Source organism: Phalacrocorax carbo, chromosome 16 (assembly GCF_963921805.1).
Source record: "Phalacrocorax carbo chromosome 16, bPhaCar2.1, whole genome shotgun sequence".
Taxonomy (NCBI): domain Eukaryota; kingdom Metazoa; phylum Chordata; class Aves; order Suliformes; family Phalacrocoracidae; genus Phalacrocorax; species Phalacrocorax carbo.
Window position 1 is genome coordinate 14214340 of NC_087528.1, and position 21575 is coordinate 14235914.

Genomic DNA, 21575 nt, shown 5'->3' on the forward strand with positions numbered 1-21575 from the left:
ATGAAGAGCTGATTGTCTAGACGGTATTGCACTCTACATTGTGCCACCTCTACCTGCATCAAATGAGGATGCTGATGCTGCTCAAGATTTTTCAGCTGGTCTTAAAGCACTCTCCTGCCATCTTTGAGCAATGTGGCCTTACGCCTTTTGGCCATTGGTGATTCACAAGCACTGCCCACCCTAGCATTCTTAGTAAAGCTCAGCTCACTGAAGCAGCTCTCTGTAACTTGTATGAAATGAGGGCATGTTCTTTCTTCACTTCCTGCATCTTTAATCAATAACTGGTTGCATTTTATGAAAAAAAGGGAGGACATTCTGGAATGTTAATACGTATGGAGATTCTTTGGAAGAAAAGGAGAGTCTTGATGGATGCATTTTGTTTAAGGTGAAATGGACCATTACTTGGTGATGCATCAGCTGCGGTGCAATGGGGTTCTAGAAGGCATCCGAATTTGCAGGAAGGGATTTCCAAGCAGAATCCTTTATGCGGACTTTAAGCAACGGTAGGTCTTCAGTTATTACTGTCTGTTAAGATAAGGCCTCAGTAAACTCACAACTCAGATGATAAATCTGGTGACATCATGGAGAGACACCATCTGAATCAGACTAGATTAGTGGCTTTTAGGGAACCAAGTCATTAGTACTGTCTTAGGTCACTCCAGTCTTTCCCTCTTTGATCAGACCATAGATTTCTTGATTCAACAGAACCAGTATAATTTCTAAATTGTGGTCAATGCCTGGTGAGTGAAAGAGATGCAAAATTCTTGTAGTGTAATGAACTAAGTGTCATTATAGACTGCTCTTTGTAAGTCTCCCAGAGTATAGATAAAAAAAGGGTACTCGTCAGCACACCCTCCTTGCAGCGCACTGACTAAGCATTTAAAAATCCAAGGCTGTCACTGGCCTGCATCCTGTGCCTTGTTTTCATCATTTTAAAATGGAGACAATTAAACTGGTTCATGTGAGCTCAGTTGCTACAAAGTGCTGAATCAGAACTGGCTGCTGTTATAATTAAATATAACAGTAGCATCTTCCATGTTGAACCGGTGTGAAAAGGCCCCAAGACCTCTCTGAAAATGCCCTGCAACTTGATGTTAAGTAATGCATTAGCTGATCTTAATTGTCAAATCATAATTCGATGTGACAGGTGAAAAAATCTATCCATAATGGCCAGAACAACAAAGTGCTTTATAGTTCAAAGGAAATGTATTGAATCTCAGGAGGAACTAAAATGGAAGCCTAAAATAGAGAATAAATTCACTGCACCATTATCACCATCCTGAGTTTACATATCCTTTTTCAAGGTAGACTCAAGAATAAGAAGTGCTCCGGTGTACAGTCACACATGCTCACTGATGAATCTGAAGAAACCCCTTTAGAAGGATGAGGTAGTCCTGTCCATGACACAGGATTACCTCAATCATTAAGTTACCTTGCAAAATGCTAAGACTGCTGTTAGCATTTACAGAATAATACCATGACATTTTTAGTCCAAGCTCAAGGATTCAGTGGTACAACTTGTAGAGACTGTGAGCTGTGCAAGATCTGTATTCCCTTTGGAGTATCACTGATCTTTGTTAGCATTTTTAAGTCATCTTCAACTTTAATTCTCTGATCAATGAAACAAGATGAGAAGAGGCTGACAGGTTCTCACTATGATCTTCCTAATTCCTGGACCTGCAGACACTCTTTAAGTATGCACATTAATTTTGCATGTAACAACATACTGTGTTGCTACACAGCCAACAGATTCCTCTGAAGAATAGACGTGTCCCCTTGTCATCACGTTCTGTTCAGCCAAGGCTGTCTAAATTCCAGATGGCATATTCAGCCGCTTTCAGATAGCTCAGCTTCTGTATATTTTATGATATATGATGGATCCTATTTTCTTCACCCTGTTTGCAACCTCTCTTACCACAGGTACAAGATTCTTAATGCCTCAGCCATTCCAGAAGGCCAATTCATTGACAGCAAAAAGGCTTCAGAAAAGCTTCTTTCCTCCATTGATGTTGATCACAACCAATATAGATTTGGTCACACCAAGGTAAAGTCCTTGTGGAAGAGTGGGTATAGTTAATGGCAAAAATTTTTGTTTGTTGAGAGTATTTCTTGCATATGAAATCAGCCTTCGCAATGACTAGAATGGAAGTACACACTAGCAAGAAGGAGTACAGAAAACTTGTCTGGTTTTGGAGGTGTGTGTGAGGGGTAGCACTGTCAGTCCTGGGAACACCATACTACCAGGACAACCCAGCGTGACCGCAACTAGAAGTAATGCTGCACCTTCCTCCTGCCAGTTGAACTCATTTATATCAGTGCGTGTTAGACAGGCTCAGACAAGTTTGGACAGTCAGACTTTTCATGAGATTTAGGCACACACACAAGTCTATCTTTATCCAACGCAGTGTTAGGTGGGACACTAATTCTCTGATCAGCTTGACCAAGGCAGTACTCTCTCTGGACAAAAACCCAATCACCTACTCTGCTGAAAAGTCATCATTATGTATGCTTCTCAAGCCACCTCTAATTCAGTGTACAGAGCAAATCCTGAGCCTGATGTAGAAGGGTAGAGCACAGTGAAGAGAAAGTGTAGGATATAGTACTAAGTTGAAAGTTAACTCCTTGTTTTAGTAAATACTTATGAGCTAGATCTTCTACAAGCTATGCTGGAGCAGGCATCAAATAACACTGCAATAATGTGATTAGCTCATACATAGAGTGACTTGTCATGAATCACAGGAACACTGATATCAACACTGCCACAAAATTTCTCTATCTATTAAACATTTATTCTGCAGGTGTTTTTCCAAAACTGCCTTGAACTGCCCTGCATCAGCTGCCAATGGTTGTGTACCTGCCTAAGCCTCAAACTGTTTAACCCTCTTTTATGTTCTAGGTGTTCTTCAAGGCAGGACTCCTGGGACTCCTAGAAGAGATGAGAGATGAGAAGCTTGTGAGCCTCATCACTCATACACAAGCTATATGCAGAGGGTACCTCATGAGAACTGAATTTAAAAAGATGAATGAAAGAAGGTAATATAAGAAAATCATACTGTGTCAGACCAAAATCCCAGCAATGCACTACACTGTCTCAGGCAAAAAAATAAAACTGTCCTTGGAGAAAGACCAGGGGAAACAGAGCAAGCACAAATAGTTCCTGTGTTATAGTCTCCCAAATTCTGCAATGGCTATTTAGCAATTGGACCATGTAGCTGGACCATGGTATTTAGTATTTAACAGTGAGCCTTTACTCCAGGAATGCACTTACCGTTTTCAACCTTTAAAGAACGCTGTGATGGAGATAGCCAACTGAACAAGCGATAAGGTCTGTCTGTTTTGAACATGTTGCCTGATAATTTCATTGGATTACATTGGTTTGTAAGGAACAGCATATAATCACTCTCTGCTCTCCTTCTCTTTAATTTTCTTACATGGCTCCATCACCTAAGATGAACAATTCTACCTTAAACAGAGAAGGTACTCCATACTTTTGACCATCCCAGATAGCCTTCCCATTTCAGATCTCTCCCTTTGAGATGGGATGAATCACGCAAAAATTGAGAGTGTAGGAGTGGCAGCACTGGGAGAGCTAAACAAACTTTCTCAAATGTCGTTGACAAGTGAAAGCTCTAGGGGGAGCAAAGACTGCATAAACGTATAGGATGCCCTTCCAACCAGCTGCCTTTATTTCTAATATTCTGCACAATGTATGTAGCTCAGGGGCTTCTTGAGGTAGGGATAGTTTCTAAGAATTCAATAGCTCTTACTGGATTTCTCAGCAAGGAATTATCAAATCTCCCCTTGAACTAATGGCATCAACCACACCCTTTTGCATTTATTATCATAAAAAGTTTTAAATTTTGGTTTCAGTTTCTGTCTTAATAATTTCTAATACGGTATTTACTATTTTGAGTGACCCAAAAAGCATCAAGCTGCTGCTCCCACATTTGCCAGTAACTCCCAGATTTGCAATCTCAGCAGCAGTACTTCAAGGATGCCAGTTTTCACTCTGGTATTGGCCCAAGCACTTGCACTTTCTTTGAGACTGAGGAAAATCTCAGAGAGGAAAATCTTGGAGATTCCCAGGTAACACGCCGGAGAAGTTTGTCTGTTCTGGAGTATTTCTCCCTCTTCTGTCCAGACATAGTTACTGTTCATGCTACTGAACCAGCCATTCTGCAATCAAGGGCCTAAAATGACTAATGAAAGCAAGGGAGGTGAGGAAAAAAGTCTCATGAAAAAGTTCCTTGAGGAAAATGCTGATACTTTATGGCCAATAATCACACTGTTCCACCAGCCTCATAAACCATGTTTTCATGTGTTTTCAGAGAATCCATTTATATCATCCAGTACAATGTTCGTGCATTCATGAATGTGAAGCACTGGCCCTGGATGAAGCTGTACTTCAAGATCAAGCCCTTGCTGAAGAGTGCAGAATCTGAGAAGGAGATGGCCAACATGAAGGAAGAGTTTGAGAAAACCAAGGAAGAGCTTGCAAAGTCTGAGGCAAAGAGGAAGGAGCTGGAGGAGAAAATGGTGACCCTCTTGCAAGAGAAAAATGAGCTGCAGCTTCAGGTTCAAACTGTGAGTAACCTCCACTTTCAGATTCCCCTTATTTCCTCTTATTCTGCTGCTATTTCTCTTCTCTTTTCCATTATCCTTCATAAACACACATGTAACAGGGCCAGATTCTCCACTGCTTTGTATTTGGTCTTGTCATTTACACCTAGGCAAAGTGAGTACAAAGCACATATAGAACATTACCACCAGTAGGAATACAGAAAATTCTGACTGGGCTCCTATGTAAACCCACTTCACTATTAAGCAATCACTAGTGGAAGAATCGGATGCTCCACAGTGTATACAGTGTGCTACTAACAATGGTATCTGATTCTGGATGAGTTACAGGCTGTTTCCACATCTGCTGGCCATTATAACACAGAGCCAGGGCAGGGGTGCTTTTCTGTCAGAGACAGGACTGAAACTGTGGAAAAAAGACTGGTGCTTTTCTCTGGAATACTGATGAGCAGAGACTGAAATTGCATAAGACACGAATACTGTCAGGTTTTAAAAGGTAATAAGATACTATGTGGCCAAGGGCAGTCTGATGCAAGCAGACCTGTCACTGGTTTCCATGTGTTTTTGAACAAGTTGGGTTTTGACAAGAGTCCTGTATTGTTCCAAGCAGTGAGGCTGTAGCTGTGCATGGTGAAGACCAGATTCATTACCCGAATCCTTCTTCAGAACTTCAACTTAACCTCACCCAGTTTTCTGAGTTTCTTTGTATCCTTCTTGGTAATTAATGCTCTGTTCTTCCGAACCCACCTAGTTTACAAGCATCTGAGGCTTCACTTTAATCCATTCATGGATGGTAAGCAAAAAAACCCAAGAGCCCAGGTTTAACTAGATTAACTAACTTCCAGGTTAGGATGCCTGTCAAAGCACTCATATTTCAGATTTTTAGAACACAAAAGAACTCCTAAGATATGACCATTACCCTCAGGTGTGTTGTCTAACTCTTTCTCAACTCCCAGTTTCTCACTCTTTCAGTATTGGAAGAGTCGTTCCTGACTTCTCACTAAGTCCCATTTTCCTGGGAGAATTTTTATCAACCCTGCTTGAAATATTCCTCAAGGACCATCTTCTCCAAGTTTGTCCTCAGAGGTTCACACTCACTAGCCATGATTTTCACTGCGCTATGGGTTTCAGTCAGAATCTGACAGAATTAAACGTACCATCTCCTGTTACTGCAGTGATGGTTTTCAGCCATAACTCTTCTGGCAGTCAACAGATACCTTTTCTGGGATTCTGCCTACAATACACCATAGTAGCATTAATTTAGACAAAATTTCATCTGTTAATCATGTGTCTCTAAATGCTAGTTATAGTAAAATTTGCAGGCTACAATTTAGGTCAAGCTTGACACTGTCTTAGCTGAGAGAGAGGTTAGAGAATGATGGGAGCCAGGTTAGCTCCATGAGAATAAAACGGGAGAAGAAGTTTGGGGAGACACAGTCTGACCTGTGTCATTAGAGTTGGAGGAGCTTATTAAAGGTAGAATCATCAAACACTCTATGAAAGATGACTTTGAAATGCTATATGTTTTACAAATCCACATCTAAGATCATGCTTCCATGAAATCCAGTTTGCTACCTACTGATTTATCTCACTGACCCCTTGCAGGCTTCTGACAGAACCCTGTGAGTCTGTGGCATGGTATTGTAGTCAAACCATCTGGCCAGCTGAAAGGAAGCATCCCTACCATGGGATTATCGTCCACTTTCCCAGCAATGACTGAGCAGGACAATTTCCTCATGATCGAATCGTGTGCATTACTGTGATTTGCATAGGAAATTTTGCCCTGATTTGTGATAATCAGTTTCCTAGAGATGGCGCTTGAACAACCTATGTTGCCTTTGTCATTTTTATGATAAATATAATGTGCCTTCAATATGTTCTGACAGGAGAGTGAAAATCTAGCTGATGCTGAAGAGAGATGTGAAGGACTCATCAAAAGTAAAATCCAGCTGGAAGCTAAAATTAAAGAACTAAGTGAAAGAGTGGAGGATGAAGAGGAGACGAATGCCGAACTGACAGCAAAGAAGAGGAAACTTGAAGATGAGTGCTCTGAGCTGAAGAAAGATATTGATGACCTTGAACTGACTCTGGCCAAAGTGGAAAAGGAGAAGCATGCAACAGAGAATAAGGTGATAGAGGAGTCAGGGTATTATTCTACCCCAGAGAGTTTTCAGTTTTGTGGAAAGTTGCGGTCATTCCTAAGTGCTCTGAATGGCGTTGTTATGTCCCCAAGGTGCAGGATAGCGGTATTGCCACTTAATCACCTTTGACAGAATTTTTTTGTAAAAATCATAAATTCTTTTTAGGAAAAATACATTTTCTGTGACAGTGCAAAAACAGTTAAGAGGTTGTTATGGTGCTTGATAGAGAAATTCTATATTTGGCTATTTGCAGTCATAAAGAACCAGTATATCTGTGTCTCCTGTGGGTAACGGAGGACTAGTATGCTTGTGAGTAGCTCAGCACAGAATGGCTAGGCTGGTCCTTTCTCACATGCATTGAGGAGAACTGATTTTGCAGATATCAAATTTTTCCTTATAATTCTCTTTCTTACATTTAAGAAGCCCAGGTCTCTGCTAGCATGGACATCCTTTCCTTCCATTGACTTGATGATACCATGAGAGTTCTTCCTGACTTCTAAGGTTCAGACTGTCAATGTAGCAAGGAGAGTCTATATCAGGTGGTCATTAACTCATTTTCTCCCAGAAAAAGCACAGGTCTCTTCACATACATCTCAACAATCAATGTGAAGAGACAGAATTGAGAGATATATGTTAGAACTCAAAAGCCCACGTCTGTGGTTACAGCGTTCAGTCCTCCTGTGGAGACAATACTAGCAGAGATGTCATTACAACCACAGGTTCCCTTCACTGCCACCACTGAGAAAAATACTGGAGAGCATTTTAGCTACATCCATGCAAGATTTTGCAAGGGTGCACTCACTGTGTTCTCAGCCTGCCATTTCTCAAGGCACGCCCTCATAGTACGGATGCTGGCTGTCTAACAGGTTAAGAATCTTACTGAAGAGATGGCAGCTCTGGATGAAAATACTTCTAAACTTACTAAGGAGAAAAAGGCCCTCCAGGAAGCCCACCAGCAGACACTGGATGACTTGCAAGCTGAGGAAGACAAAGTCAGCACACTCACCAAAACCAAGACCAAACTGGAGCAGCAAGTAGATGATGTAAGAAAAAGGTTTTGGGTTGTGTAGGTGGATGCTCTGATGGATTAGAAGAGACTAGTAATCTGTAGTTGGGAGTATAAGCAACACCTAAAGCAGCCAAGCCAGCTCTAATAATTGCAGCTAATAAATCATTGCAGGTTGACAGGCTGTGGAATCTGGCACACCTTTCATCTTTCTCTGTCTATTTAAACTATGTTCATCACTGGGTGTTTCAGCATTGTAGACTTTTGTGCCCCATTTTAACCAATTAACTGTGGCAGTTTGAAGTTTGCTGCAGTTATTTGTGGTCTCTTACTGTGCACTGTGGATATACTGCATGAAGTTATGAACACTGGGAGTTTGTCAATGTTTAGCAGTCTGTATGCTAGGAACTGCAGCCACTGGAACATTTTCATTCAACTGTGCACAGCCAAGATGTGGACAGCTTAACGTCTGACACCGAATCAAAACGGCAGCTCTGATCGTGCAGTGAGTGTAGCAAAGGTGGAGATGAGACGTATATGCAGGATCTGATCGTTTTTTCTGTTCATCAATTTCCAACTCTAGTCAGATTTTTAAATCAAGAGTAGTTACTTTCAAAGTATAATGTCTGTGTTTAAAGTACGTTTTATGTATTTCAGCTTGAAGGATCTCTGGAACAAGAGAAGAAAGTGCGAATGGACCTTGAGAGAGCAAAGAGAAAACTGGAAGGAGATCTGAAAATGTCTCAGGATTCCATCATGGATCTGGAGAATTATAAGCAACAGATGGATGACAGGCTAAAAAAGTATTGCACTGACTTTTTATGCTCTGAATTCTAAAATTCAGATTTTATCTTAACCATATTGTACTTGCATTCTTGTTCTTTAACAGAAAGGATTTTGAAATTAGCCAGTTGCAAAGTAAAATTGAAGATGAGCAGGCTCTAAGTTCCCAGTTGCAAAAGAAAATTAAGGAACTTCAGGTAAAGTCTAACAGTTATTGATATTTTTAGTAGCCGAGCACAAGTTCCTTAGAATTAATTGATATTTATTCTTACACTGCTCTAAAGAAATATTTTCCCACACATGAATAAAACAGTTAACATGGGCTCTGTTACAGCCCTGTGCTGTTCCCATCTCAGGGAACGGAAGCTCTGGCCTCTAATCATACATAACTAAGGAATTTCTTAAGTGAAGTTTATGGCAGGCTTTGAAAATGGATCAGGTACTGTGTTATAACAGTAGTGAAGCCACTGAGAATTACTTTTCTAAGAAAACAATAGAATGTGACATAATCTGTCGTGATCAGGACAGAGCTCACCTTCTAAATGCAGCTCTCTGCAGTGCCGTTAGCCCACGGTTGCTCATCGCAGGATTCCTTCCATCTTGTTTGCTGATGGAGAGAGGACAGTACTTTGTTTTGGCCTGACCTCTGGGAAATTTCTAAGAAACTCACATTCCTTTACATTTTCCAGTACCACATCCCCTATTTCTTCAGAAAAGTGCAATATTAGTCCTTCCTAACATAATAAATCCATTCGGAGCTATAACAAAAAATTAAACGTCAGATTTTACATTCACTGTTTTTCCAAAACTGAATATTGCATCTCCTAGGACACAATTCAGTGAAACTTCTAGTGGTCCTCCACTCTCTATGCTGATATGAATGGAAGGGAATCTTTGCTCTTTATTCCTTAAGGATAATTCCAAATCTGTCTATTCAGAAGTCCTCATTTAACCAGTTAACTTTCACAGGCTCGAATTGAGGAATTGGAGGAAGAAATTGAGGCTGAACGTGCAAGCCGTGCAAAGACTGAAAAGCAACGAGTTGACCTCTCGAGGGAGCTAGAGGAGATCAGCGAGCGCTTGGAGGAAGCAGGAGGGGCTACGGCAGCTCAGGTTGAGATGAACAAGAAGCGTGAGGCAGAATTTCAGAAGATGCGCCGCGACCTCGAAGAGGCCACGCTGCAGCACGAAGCGACGGCTGCCGCCCTGCGGAAGAAGCATGCGGACAGCACCGCTGAGCTTGGGGAGCAGATCGACAACCTGCAACGGGTGAAGCAGAAGCTGGAGAAGGAGAAGAGTGAGCTGAAGATGGAGATTGACGACTTGGCCAGCAACATGGAGTCCATCTCCAAGGCCAAGGTTACTGCACAGGAGGAGACATTTCTAATCATTACCATTGTTCTTCTGAACAAGTGGGTGAGCTGAAGGATATGCTTTCTATCTCTTAACAGAGCAATCTGGAAAAGATGTGCCGAGCTCTCGAAGACCAGTTCAATGAAGTCAGAACCAAAGATGATGAACATACGCGACTAATTAATGATCTGAACACACAGAAAAGACACCTACAGACTGAGAATGGTGTGTCCCTAGATGAACTGTAATAGTGCTATGCCAAGTACTTAAATATGCTGTTGAATGCCTGGGTATTTTGTAATATATCCATCACTGGGTGATCTGAACAAAACTCAGACTGTAGAATTTCCTCCTGGTGGCAGTCAGAGAAACGCCACCCAAGGAAAGATAAAACCAAACCAAAAGAAGCACTGTCAATCAAAATGAATGTCTGAGTTTGTGGTCAGTTCATCCCCTTTCCTTTGATGCCAGTACAACATTTCTCTTTGATAGCTTTTTCCTACTGGTGGGAAGGAAGTTGTTACTCTCCCTTCATTTGACCCCGTTATACCTTGCAACCACTTTCCATGTGGCTAGCTCTTCTCATTTTTTATGTCTCACATCTCTGTCTAAAAAAATAAATGTTTTCTTGTTAGGTGAACTTCTTCGGCAATTGGAGGAGAAGGAGTGCTTGATTTCTCAGTGCAGTCGAGGCAAACATGCTTTCACTCAGCAGACTGAAGAGCTGAAGAGGCAACTAGAGGAAGAAAATAAGGTGACTTTTTTAATTTAGACCAACAAACTGTAAAATAAACCAATGAGCTAAACCAATAAAGATTTCTCCTCAGACGAAGGTGGTGGCATCAGAACAGTGACACTTTAGAAGTATTCTTTGGAGTATAACATAGAGATATTAGAAATGAAGTAAGGAATACAGTTTAAGTCCTTCTCATCAAGCTTTCTGAAGTTCAAAAACATGAGAGAATTGAATGAAAATAGCTCTGTGTTCATACCTTATTGCTACAGGAATTCCCTGAGGCAAAGAAAACAGCAGCAGCCAAAAAAAGGAAAGGGAGCAGGAGTGCAGGTGTACCCAGGGTTAGATACGACAAAACAGTTTAAAGTTCCTTCCACATTCAGATAAACATCAAACTCTACCTGAAAATCTTACAGGGAAAGTTCCTGAGAGGTAATTCCCACCTTGCCTCTTGCTGGATTTCTTGTGTCTTTGCCTTAAGCACTTGGTGCAGACGTGTTTGAGGAACAGTATCCCAGACGAGATGGGATCTTTTTTAATAGCATCAAGTCTGAAACACAGAGTCCCCAACGTTATTCCCTTTGCTCCTTCTGTTAGTCTAGCAGCTGTTGCACACGGGCAGTGAGGTGTGGAGTTTTATAAAAATACAGTGAGAAATTCCAGTCACAAATTGTTAATGTTTTGACATTTTGTATAATTTTAACTACCCAGGCCAAGAACGCCCTGGCCCACGCCTTGCAGTCTGCTCGCCACGACTGTGACTTGCTCCGGGAACAGTATGAGGAGGAGCAGGAAGCCAAGGGGGAGCTGCAGCGCGCCCTGTCCAAGGCCAACAGCGAAGTGGCCCAGTGGAGAACCAAATACGAGACAGACGCTATTCAGCGCACGGAGGAGCTGGAGGAGGCCAAGTACGTGGAGGGATGGTCTGGAGCAAGTAGGTTATTTAAGTATAAATGTGAGAAGGCACTGGAGGAAAACAGAATATACTTGTAGTGGGAATATGCAGAGGTCTGAAAAGGGGAGCGAGTAGTGGTTTAAAGGAGGAGAAGGAGTAGAGGCTTGGGAGTGTCTACAGAAAGGAGAATTCCGGTGCATTAACTAAGGACTTAATCATAATAGTTGAAAAATCACACTTACCATTCTGATTTTGCCACTGCCAACATTCAAAGTGTGTTTCTGGTTCCCCTCCGCATTGGCATAGTCTACCCCTTGGGTAAGTATTCTCCCAGCCTATGCACTGCTCCAGTGTGCTGTGTCATCCCAGGCTTCTATCGATGCTCTCTGTTCACACCATCACAGCTTTCTGTGTCACTCTCTCTGCCCATCTCTCCCACGCCAAACTCCCCTCCTGACATTTTCTTAGAATGTCAGAATTTTCCTTCTCTCAGCGCTGATTGTCTCATCCTGCAGAAAGAAGCTTGCTCAGCGCCTGCAGGAGTCCGAGGAGCAGATTGAGGCTGTCAACTCAAAGTGTGCTTCACTGGAGAAGACAAAGCAGAGGCTGCAGGGGGAAGTGGATGACCTCATGATTGATGTGGAGAGGTCAAATTCAGCCTGTGCAGCTTTTGATAAAAAGCAGAAGAATTTTGACAAGGTACATTCAAAGAGCCTGCCAGATCTGAACATTGTTTGATGTTTGATAGGCCAGGCCAAATTATGAAATTATAAAAGTTCTGCACTCACAGTGAGATAAATTACATTTTATCCAAAGCAAAGCTATGGTAAAGGGCACATAACAGGACATATAGTAATAATATGTCACAGTGCGAGTAACCCCAGATGACCGCAGCAAACAATAAAGTAGCTTTCTGATAGTTTTAAAAAGCGTGAAGTCTTCATGAGGGAGACTTGGGGGATCCATACCTCCTTTGATCAAGCAGACTAACCAAGTATTCACATGCACACTAACAAGCCCTGACTTTTACCTGGTGCTAGTCTGCCAGCCTTGTGTTTGGGCTAGGCAGAGCCTTAGACTCCTTTACACAGTTCCAGCCCTCACTGCCTTTAGTGACATTTAAAAGAACCAACACTGTTTGACCAGGTGATACTGCACAGCCCTGTGCCTTGGCCCAGCCTTGTGTGAGTGGATTAGGTGAACGTGATGAAAAAGATGCCCTGAAGGGCTGTGTTATCAAACTCAGGAGACAACCCATAAAACACAACCTTTGTGGGCTGAGTGCAAGACCACTGGCTCCTGCAATAGTAAAAAGGCTCATACAGCCTCATTTGGACTAACCACATTGTGTCCAGGCTTGTGTCAAACCAAACTCCTGCCTGAGAGCTTGGGCTGTGCACCAGTGCTGGCTGAAGAGGATAATTTAAGTAGCTTCCACCAAAACAGCCAGAGTACGTATCACAGTGAATTGATTGTCACAGACAGAGAACAGTCCAAAGCAGAAGACTGTGAGACAGGCCATGCCTCTTGGGTTCTCGTCCTGCAAACATGCAGAGACAGGAGTGTTGCAGAATGCGTCATTCTTATGCTCCTGTCACGCCAGGTCCTGGCTGAATGGAAGCAGAAGTACCAGGAGAGTCAGGCTGAGCTGGAAGCTGTCCAGAAGGAGTCTCGCTCTCTTAGCACTGAGATCTTCCGGATGAAGAATGCCTATGAGGAAATGGTTGACCAGGCTGAGACTATCAGACGGGAGAACAAGAACCTCCAGCGTAAGTTCAGATCTCTATCAGCTGGGATCAACCATGAGTCCTAAGATGCTTTCACGTTTCTGGGCTACCAGAGCTCTGCCCCTTCCCAAGATCTTGGTCTTTATGATTTTCACACAAAGCTCAGGTTAGGTGACTTACCTGTTAATCTGATCACAAAGTCACACACGTAAGCACATGCCTACAGCTCATTACAGCATCCTACTTTCTCATGGTATTCCCTCTCCTTCACACCATCATAATCCCATTCATGGATATGGACTAAATTAACTGAATGGACAGAAATTATGATGAAACCAGACTCTCTATTTTTTCAGACCACTTCAGTCACTGACATTAGAGAAAATCTGGAGGCCTGTTGTCTATCTCCTGATTATTAGAGAACAGTGCAGCTGTGGCACAACAAATTTTCATTTAATATGCAAATGAACTGTATAAAGGAAACACAACTCAGTTCCCTTTAGTGAGCTGAATGATTCCTGGGGAGTATCTGAGGATAAGGAGACCAGTCAGACAGGACTGTCTCTGGAGATGTAATTCCACTGTCCAGAGGAAGTTGATATTAGCCTCTGAGCTCACTCCAGTTGGTCCCTCTCATTTTCAAATTGCACACTGAACTGGAAATACCAGATAATCAGAAATAATGATTGCACATGAGACAAGGCTTATTATTCCCCCTCGCTGCTGCATCATGTTACATCATTATCTCTTCCATCACTCCCATTGCCACACAGCATTATCTAAGATGAGGTAAGTGTGTGTGTTTTCTGTGTTGCAGAAGAAATTTCTGATCTGACTGAACAGATTGCTGAATCTGGAAAAACTAACCATGGACTGGAGAAAGCAAAGAAGCAAACTGAGCAAGAAAAGTGTGAGCTTCAAGCAGCATTAGAAGAAGCAGAGGCAAGTGTCCTCAGTAAAGGGGCTTGTTCTTAGAGAGACCACGAATGGACAAAATTTGGATATTATATATTCCTGTTTATCCTAATACTGTCACAACGCACAAGGTGCAGTACAAGAGCACAAGCAGAGCAAATGCCATAGGAACTGCTCCTCTCCTGTACCAATGTGGCATTCTTCGCTGTGTTAACATGCACAAAAACACTCAGTCCCAGACTAAAATTGAGCTCATTTTGCACCACCTCTTTGAATTTTCTCCTGTGAAAGGCTGAGGAAAGGTCATTTGTATTTCAAAACTCTGACAGTTTTTGTTTTCTAGTCAAATTACTCAGGTATGTTTTCAGAGCAGGTCTAATCCATACTTAAAAGTCTTCTCAATGTCACCTCCTGTTCAAAGAAAGCTGAACATTGAAGAGAATTAAGATTATATTTCTTCAGTTCCTCCAGCTTCACTGAATGGGAGCCAGTGAGACATCGAAAGAGGAGTCACTTCACAGAACATGGGCTCTGATGAGCACGGAGAGGTTGCTAGGGATCAGCTGAGCCTTGGAGGTGCCACTGGTACACTGACATGCTTTGCTGACACAAGCTGCATGTCAGATCCCACAATTCCATGATTTCTCAGTCTTCCTTACTGTCTTTGGCTACCCCTCAGCTCTTTGTAACTTTAAATCTTACTTTTTTTCCCAATCTATGCTAGATTGCAGTTCCTTCAGTTCCCTCTTGTCTGGGTTCTGCCTTCTGTTATCTGCCCTGAGTGTCTCTTGGAAAAGCCTTTATTACTTCTCTCTGACCATATCCAATTCTCTACAAAATGTCTCTGAGAGCATTTCATGGAGCTACCCATGGTATACCTAGGGCATAGCTCAAAGAAACACAACTTAGGTTGGAAAGGATCTCTGGAGGTCTTCAGTCCAACCTCCTGCTCAAAGCAGGGCTAATTTCAAAGTTACATTAGGTTGCTCAAAGCCTGGTCTAAGAAGGCTTTAGAATTTCCAGGGATGGAAATTTCACAGTATTGCTGGACAGCCTTTTCCAGTGCGGCATCATTCTCATGGGAAAACATTTTTATCCGTATATGCAGTCAGGATTTGCCTTGTATCAGCTTTTGATTGCTGCCTTTTCTCTTTTTGCTGACTACCACCAGGAAGAGCCTCACCTGATTTTCTCTTGTAACTCCCCTTAGGTAGAAAAAAAAGTAAAAACAACTGACATCGCTAATCCTTAGATCTCACTAGATGGGCAGGCAGTAGGAGCAAGAGTTATAATAGCCAGGCAAATCCATCTGCTTTAATTTATGCATCTAAATGTCATCAATCTAATCCTGAATTAGTCACCATAGGCTCATTCTAGAGTCAAAAAGGAGAAACAGGCATCTCTGGAGGGTCTGTTCTTAAAAGGGATGCCAACGTTACATCAACTGTTTCATTCTCTGGATGTGCTTATTTCTGTCCACTGAATGTAAAGATCCAGCCTCAGGCTTTTAACTCCCAGACATCTGAAGCAAGATGATATGAGCATCAGGGAGAAAAGGCTGTATGGAAGGGGAACATGCCCACACAGTCACCAGGGCAGGGCTAAGTGCAGAACCCCTAAGCAGAATTCAGCATGGAGTTGCAAGAGAAGGCAAGCTTCTTCTGAGCATGAGGCTTGGCTGTCCTATTTTATGTTTTCACATGTTTTGTTATCTCTGCAGTGTCAACATAGCCCTCAGGGCCCAGGCCTTGTGGTATTAGAGGAATTTTCCTAAGGAGTCTTATTCCTAAATCACTGATTATTATCCAGCTGAGGTATAACGACTCTTGTGTATGGGAATCGCAGTCAGCTTTTTCAGTGCTAGGCCTTTTCTAAAGGTCCACAGTAAGGCAAATATATCTGTGTTACTGCCTGCAGAGCGCCAGAATTCTGCATGGGCATTTCCCAGTAATGGACACTAGAGAGACAAATGATATTATTTCAACCCTGACAGGGCTCGTTAGAACATGAAGAGGGAAAAATCTTACGTGTTCAGCTGGAGCTGAACCAGCTGAAGTCAGATGCTGATAGAAGGAGTGCAGAGAAAGATGAGGAAATTCAACAGCTGAAGAGGAATCACCAGAGGGTATTAGAGTCTATGCAGACCACACTGGATGCTGAGATCAGAAGCAGAAATGATGCTTTGAGGATGAAAAAGAAGATGGAGGGAGATCTGAATGACATGGAAATACAGCTGAACCATGCCAACTGTCAGGTAGCAGAGACACAGAAGCACCTCAAATCCGTGCAAGGGCAACTCAAGGTAGGAACCACAAGGGCTACTGTCCTACAGGTCTTTTCCACTCGCTCTGCTTGCCTGAGTCTCATAGTGCTTTCACTGTTAAAGGATTCCCAGGTCCATTTGGATGATGCTTTGAGAGAGAATGATGACCTGAAGGAGCAGCTTGCTATGGTAGAGCGTAGGAACAATCTGATAACAACAGAAATGGAGGAGATGCGAGCTGCTATGGAGCAGACAGAGCGAGCCCGGAAGGTTTCTGAGCAGGAGCTGACGGATGCCAGTGAGCGAGTGCAGCTCCTCCACTCACAGGTATTTGGTATCTCCTTTAAAATAGGCATGTGGGAGCGGCATGAAATGGGGTGGGAACGACCTGTCTTTGGACTGTCCCAACAGAACACAAGCCTCCTCAACACCAAGAAGAGACTGGAAGTGGACATTACCCATTTACAGAATGAAGTTGAAGACAGCATTCAGGAAGCCAGAAATGCTGAGGAGAAAGCAAAGAAAGCAATCACAGATGTGAGTCCTCTTGCTTGCCTCTTTTTCATTTTATAATACTGTAGCCACTTTTACACTTTAGAAAAGCAGCAATCAGGTGGAGGAGAGCCAATTCTTTAACGCAGGAACAGAAAATATTGGTGACACACAGTCCCTCCCACACGGGCCTCACACAGCCTCTGCCCTACTGCTTGCCTTGGAAGACCTCCTCTACTCATGTTCTGCCAGCAGTCAGTACTGAAGAGGCATCCTGCCTCCCCTTCCCCATACCCACACTCACTTTTGCTTCCAGGATAAATGTAATAGACAGGATAGAACAGATGGTGGCAAAATTGTAACAGGAAAAGGGTAGCCTGAACCAAGTACTGTTTAGGCACAGCACAGAAAAGCCGAAATTAAGACTAAAATCATACGTGCTTCTATACAAATGCTAGACATGTAAGAAATAAAAAGAGAGACTAGAGATGTTTCATTTAAACAAGGCTGCAGTTCCACAGAAGAAACAAATCTTAGGACAATCTAGGAAGGGTGTATGGAAATTAAACAGAAAATGATTACACTATTGCATCAAGTCACGGTGCACCTGGGCCTGAAGTGCTGCGTCTAGTTCTGGTTCCTGCCAGCGGCAGAACCGCAGGCTCCTCTCTGCCCTCTCTGCCCCGTCACGCTGGTGACAGCCACCCATGCCGGGTGCTGAAGATGTCAGCAGGCACAAGCTTTTCATTGTAGTTTGAGATACCTGGGGCTATTTTACTGGCAAAAGCTGCTTAGGAGTCTGACTCTTTGGCAAGTTCAGGCACCAAATGGCCAGATATTAAAAATCATTTGGGAGCCCATAGATGCAGAGTGCTAGCTGGTGATACTTCAGGATGCCCCTAATTTCCACTGACTCTTGAAAAATTTGCACACCTTAATTATTTTTTCCTTGTCATTGACCCTGCCTGTCCTCCAAGGTAAAGTAGTTTTAGAAATACAGACACTGAGGAAGAGGGATCCTCTTTACACGACAGACCCTTAGCGTAGCCAAGGGCACTGGCTGAGGATGCGGGGAGCCGTACACAAATGCGAAGCTGGGCATCGCTCCCAGGGAGGGCACAGAACTGCCAGGGACAGGGAGGCATATTCGTAACAGAGCTGTGCACTACAACCAGGCAGCCATGATGGCCGAAGAGCTGAAGAAGGAGCAGGACACCAGCGCCCACCTGGAGAGGATGAAGAGGAATCTGGAACAGACGGTGAAGGACCTGCAGCACCGCCTGGATGAAGCCGAGCAACTGGCACTGAAGGGTGGAAAGAAGCAACTCCAGAAACTACAGGCGAGGGTATGGTGAAGACTAGGGTAGGCCAAGGTCAAGCTCCTGAGTGGGCCCTTGGTTGCTGGAACCTCTTGGGAAGGTTACAACAGGGACAACCCCAGGTATCTCCGGTGGGTTTGACAAGAGTTACACTGAGTAATCAAGCGTTGCACAGTGGGTGAAGAACTTGAGAATGAGCTCATAAAAACCAAGTGGCCAAAAACGGCGGCAGACGAACATCAGGGCAGACATATACAGTAACTTATCTAGGGAAAAATAGTTTAAAACATACTTACTTGGGGTTGAACTTGGAACTGGCAATTACAGCTCAGCCAGGAGACCTCAGTATCATCCATGACAGGCCTCAGAAACTCTTTGTTCAATGTGCAGTAGAAGCAAAAACCCAAAAGAGAAAAAATTTGGGGCTTCATAAGGAAAGGTGCTGAGAACAAGACAGAGAGCATCACTTGCCCTTTTATTAAATGTACCACGTGCAGTTCTGGTCTCTCCAACTCAAGAAGGACCTGACAGAGAAGCAGCCAGGGAATGGCAGCTGAGTGGGTGGAGCCTTATAACGAGAGACAAACAAGGCTAGGACTCTTCTGTTTGGAGAGGAATGGCTGAGGGGCGTGAGGTCAGAGTTTACAGAATCATGACAGCAGTGACCGAGATGTATTCTGAATGGTTATTCATCAAAATGCACAATATGGGAAGTGAGGACACACGATGCAGGGATATCTTCACCTGGAGACCAGTTTAAAAGAAATAAAAGGAAATACTTTATGGAGTGGTCAGTGAAATTCTGAACCTTCTGCCATGGGAGGCTGTGGAGGCAGATGGCAGGAGGTTCAAAAAGGGATTAGAAATCAGCAGGTTTATAGACATACTTAAGGGAACAGGCACAGGTATGCCATCTTGCACCTCTAATCTAATGACTGTGGAAGCTGGACAAGTGTGAGGGGAGTAGATAGTGCCCAGGCTTCCTTGCTGTCCCTAAACAGTGCATGCTGCCGCCACCCCCCGCAGCAGAGCACTGGACTAGACGGACCATTCACCTGACTCACTCGCTGCGCTCTTCAGCTGTTCCTACATACAGCACAGCTGATGGGGAAGTAGGTGCTTTTAGCTTTGAAAGGGGATATCCTGGCTGAAATAAAACCATTGGTGTCCAGATTTGACTTATATACACTGCAGAAGAGGCATGGAGCTATGACAGGTTGTTAGGGGCTAGTCATGAGGATAAGCTGGACTTGGAGGTCACAAATGAAACAGGTTTTCCCCATTTACCTGGTGAACATTAACAGAACCCTCCCTTCCCTGCTTTGATTTCCTCTTATCTGACAGATTTAAGCCTAATTTTTATTATAAATGCCCCAGGTATGCACAGCTAAGTTCATTCTATAAATAACTATGGATTCACACGCCATGTCACTACTAGTACAGCGTGGTGAGCGTGGAACTAGTCTGGCCCCAAGAGGCAGCTGCAGGAAGCTGCCCTGCACTTTCTCTGCAGCTTTAGTCTGCAGAACTCCGGTTCCCAGCATCCTACAACATGATCAGCAGCCACTCTTGGCAGCTTGCTGTCTTCACCATGATACTGTGTTTCAGATTAATGAGTTAGAAAATGAGCTTGATGCTGAGAAGAAACAAGGGATAGAGTCACTTAAAGGCGCTCACAAGTATGAACGAAGGCTGAAGGAGCTCACTTACCAGGTATTTCAAACCCTCTGCCCTCATACATGAAAAACCTCAGTCCGTCTTTGAGGTTGACTTGATTTTCACTTCCCACAGTCTGAAGAGGATAAGAAAAATATTCTCCGGCTCCAGGACCTGGTGGACAAGCTGCAGTTAAAAGTGAAAGCATACAAGAAACAGGCAGAGGAAGCTGTGAGTGCAGGATTCGTTAAATCTCTGTGGGCCCTGGGTGGGGATTTCCACAGTTCCCAAGTTCATTAAACTAATTGAATACTCAGTTTGACAAGGCAGCTATGGCCACAGCCTTTGAATATTCCTTACCTTGTAAAGACCTGTGGCTCACAACAGAGCACGCACAGCTGTAATTATCCTGGAGTTGTTGCACTTTTGGAGCCACAGAAGCCAATTTTCCCAGCTGGAACTGAGTAGGATTAACTGTTCTGCCCCCAGCTAAGTGCCCATGTTGTTGACAGCACTAGCTAGAAATGCACGGAGTGCTGGCAATGTGGGGTTGTGACTGTGAGGGTTAACTAGCCGGTGATGTTACTGAGGTGCAGCAGCCACGGGGCGTTGGGTTAACGGTACCGGGGCAATGTCAGTCCATGACTGCGCCACTGATGGCACTACATGACTTTCAGGAAGAACAGGCAAACACTAATCTTTCACGATGCCGCAAGACCCAGCATGAGCTGGAAGAGGCTGAAGAACGAGCGGACATTGCCGAAAGTCAGGTTAACAAACTGCGAGCCAAAAGCCGTGACACTGGAGGCCAGGTGAGTCAGGGAGCTGCAGGGCGGGACCGCTCCTATGCAGCAGGTGCACAAAGATCTCTGCCCGAACAGCCGGCAGCCGCAGCTGCATTCCTCCCAGTCTTGCACCCAGCATCCTCATAAAGGCAGGCCAGAAATTGGCACTTATTGAAAACCAGTGGCTTTTGAAAGTCGTTTTGGTGTCTCCGAAGAGACAGGCCAGACAAGAGCGACATTAAGAATCTGGGTCTTTCAGCAGAATTGGGAGATGTTCGTTCTTTAACAGTAATATGGCAGAATATATGCAATAGCCACAGACCTGAAGCAACCCCACAAATAATTCAATTGCTCCAATAATCCCTACATTGCCTTCCTTTTTATATTTAGAAATCAGAGGAATGAGGTCCCTGACCAAAGCTGCAGCAGGCCTCCTCACAGTATACACTTCTGTGCATCCAACAGAGATATTGCTTGCTTCAAGTAATTCAGCATGCATGTCACTGATCTTTGGCCTGGTCATATTCAGCCAACCCTAAGTAGAAGCTACAAGAAATAAAAACAAGCCTGGGCGATTCTCTGGTGACTGTGAGGACTATCAATCCCTTGTGAGATTGACAGCGTGCGTTGGTGCAGAGCGTACGGCAGCAGTTCCCACGGCCCAGGTAACGCCCTTATGCAGGGTAAAGGGCACCCAGGGCATGGGACACCCTCCTTGCTGGCTCTCCGTGCCTCCAGCTTCCATGCTTGAGAGGAGGTAACAGTTAAATCCGAAATATGCAGAAAAAAATCCCTCCGTCAGGCTGTAACAACGCCTGTGACTTGAACGCCTTCATTCTTCTGCCTTCGCCGCCTGTGGCGCAACTTCGTGGGGACGGGGAAAGCGGGGGGGGGGCGGGGGGGCTCCACGCAGTGTGGGTGGGTGG

General features: G+C 43.8%; 1 protein-coding gene across 1 annotated transcript in view; it reads left to right on the forward strand.

The window, feature by feature from the left end:
• LOC104049508 (myosin-13) overlaps positions 1-20824 on the forward strand; it is a 33230-nt gene extending 12406 nt beyond the window's left edge. The window contains exons 18-39 of the mRNA XM_064467261.1: positions 386-503; positions 1921-2044; positions 2897-3033; positions 4329-4584; positions 6465-6707; positions 7586-7762; positions 8383-8528; positions 8615-8705; positions 9478-9867; positions 9960-10086; positions 10497-10615; positions 11309-11505; positions 12008-12191; positions 13096-13261; positions 14037-14161; positions 16128-16436; positions 16521-16724; positions 16809-16934; positions 18065-18235; positions 19817-19921; positions 20000-20095; positions 20542-20824. Of these exons, the coding sequence (XP_064323331.1) occupies positions 386-503; positions 1921-2044; positions 2897-3033; positions 4329-4584; positions 6465-6707; positions 7586-7762; positions 8383-8528; positions 8615-8705; positions 9478-9867; positions 9960-10086; positions 10497-10615; positions 11309-11505; positions 12008-12191; positions 13096-13261; positions 14037-14161; positions 16128-16436; positions 16521-16724; positions 16809-16934; positions 18065-18235; positions 19817-19921; positions 20000-20095; positions 20542-20796 (3866 nt within the window). The 3' untranslated portion in view covers positions 20797-20824. The remainder of the gene's footprint in view (positions 1-385; positions 504-1920; positions 2045-2896; positions 3034-4328; positions 4585-6464; positions 6708-7585; positions 7763-8382; positions 8529-8614; positions 8706-9477; positions 9868-9959; positions 10087-10496; positions 10616-11308; positions 11506-12007; positions 12192-13095; positions 13262-14036; positions 14162-16127; positions 16437-16520; positions 16725-16808; positions 16935-18064; positions 18236-19816; positions 19922-19999; positions 20096-20541) is intronic.
• The last annotated feature ends 751 nt before the right edge of the window (positions 20825-21575 follow it).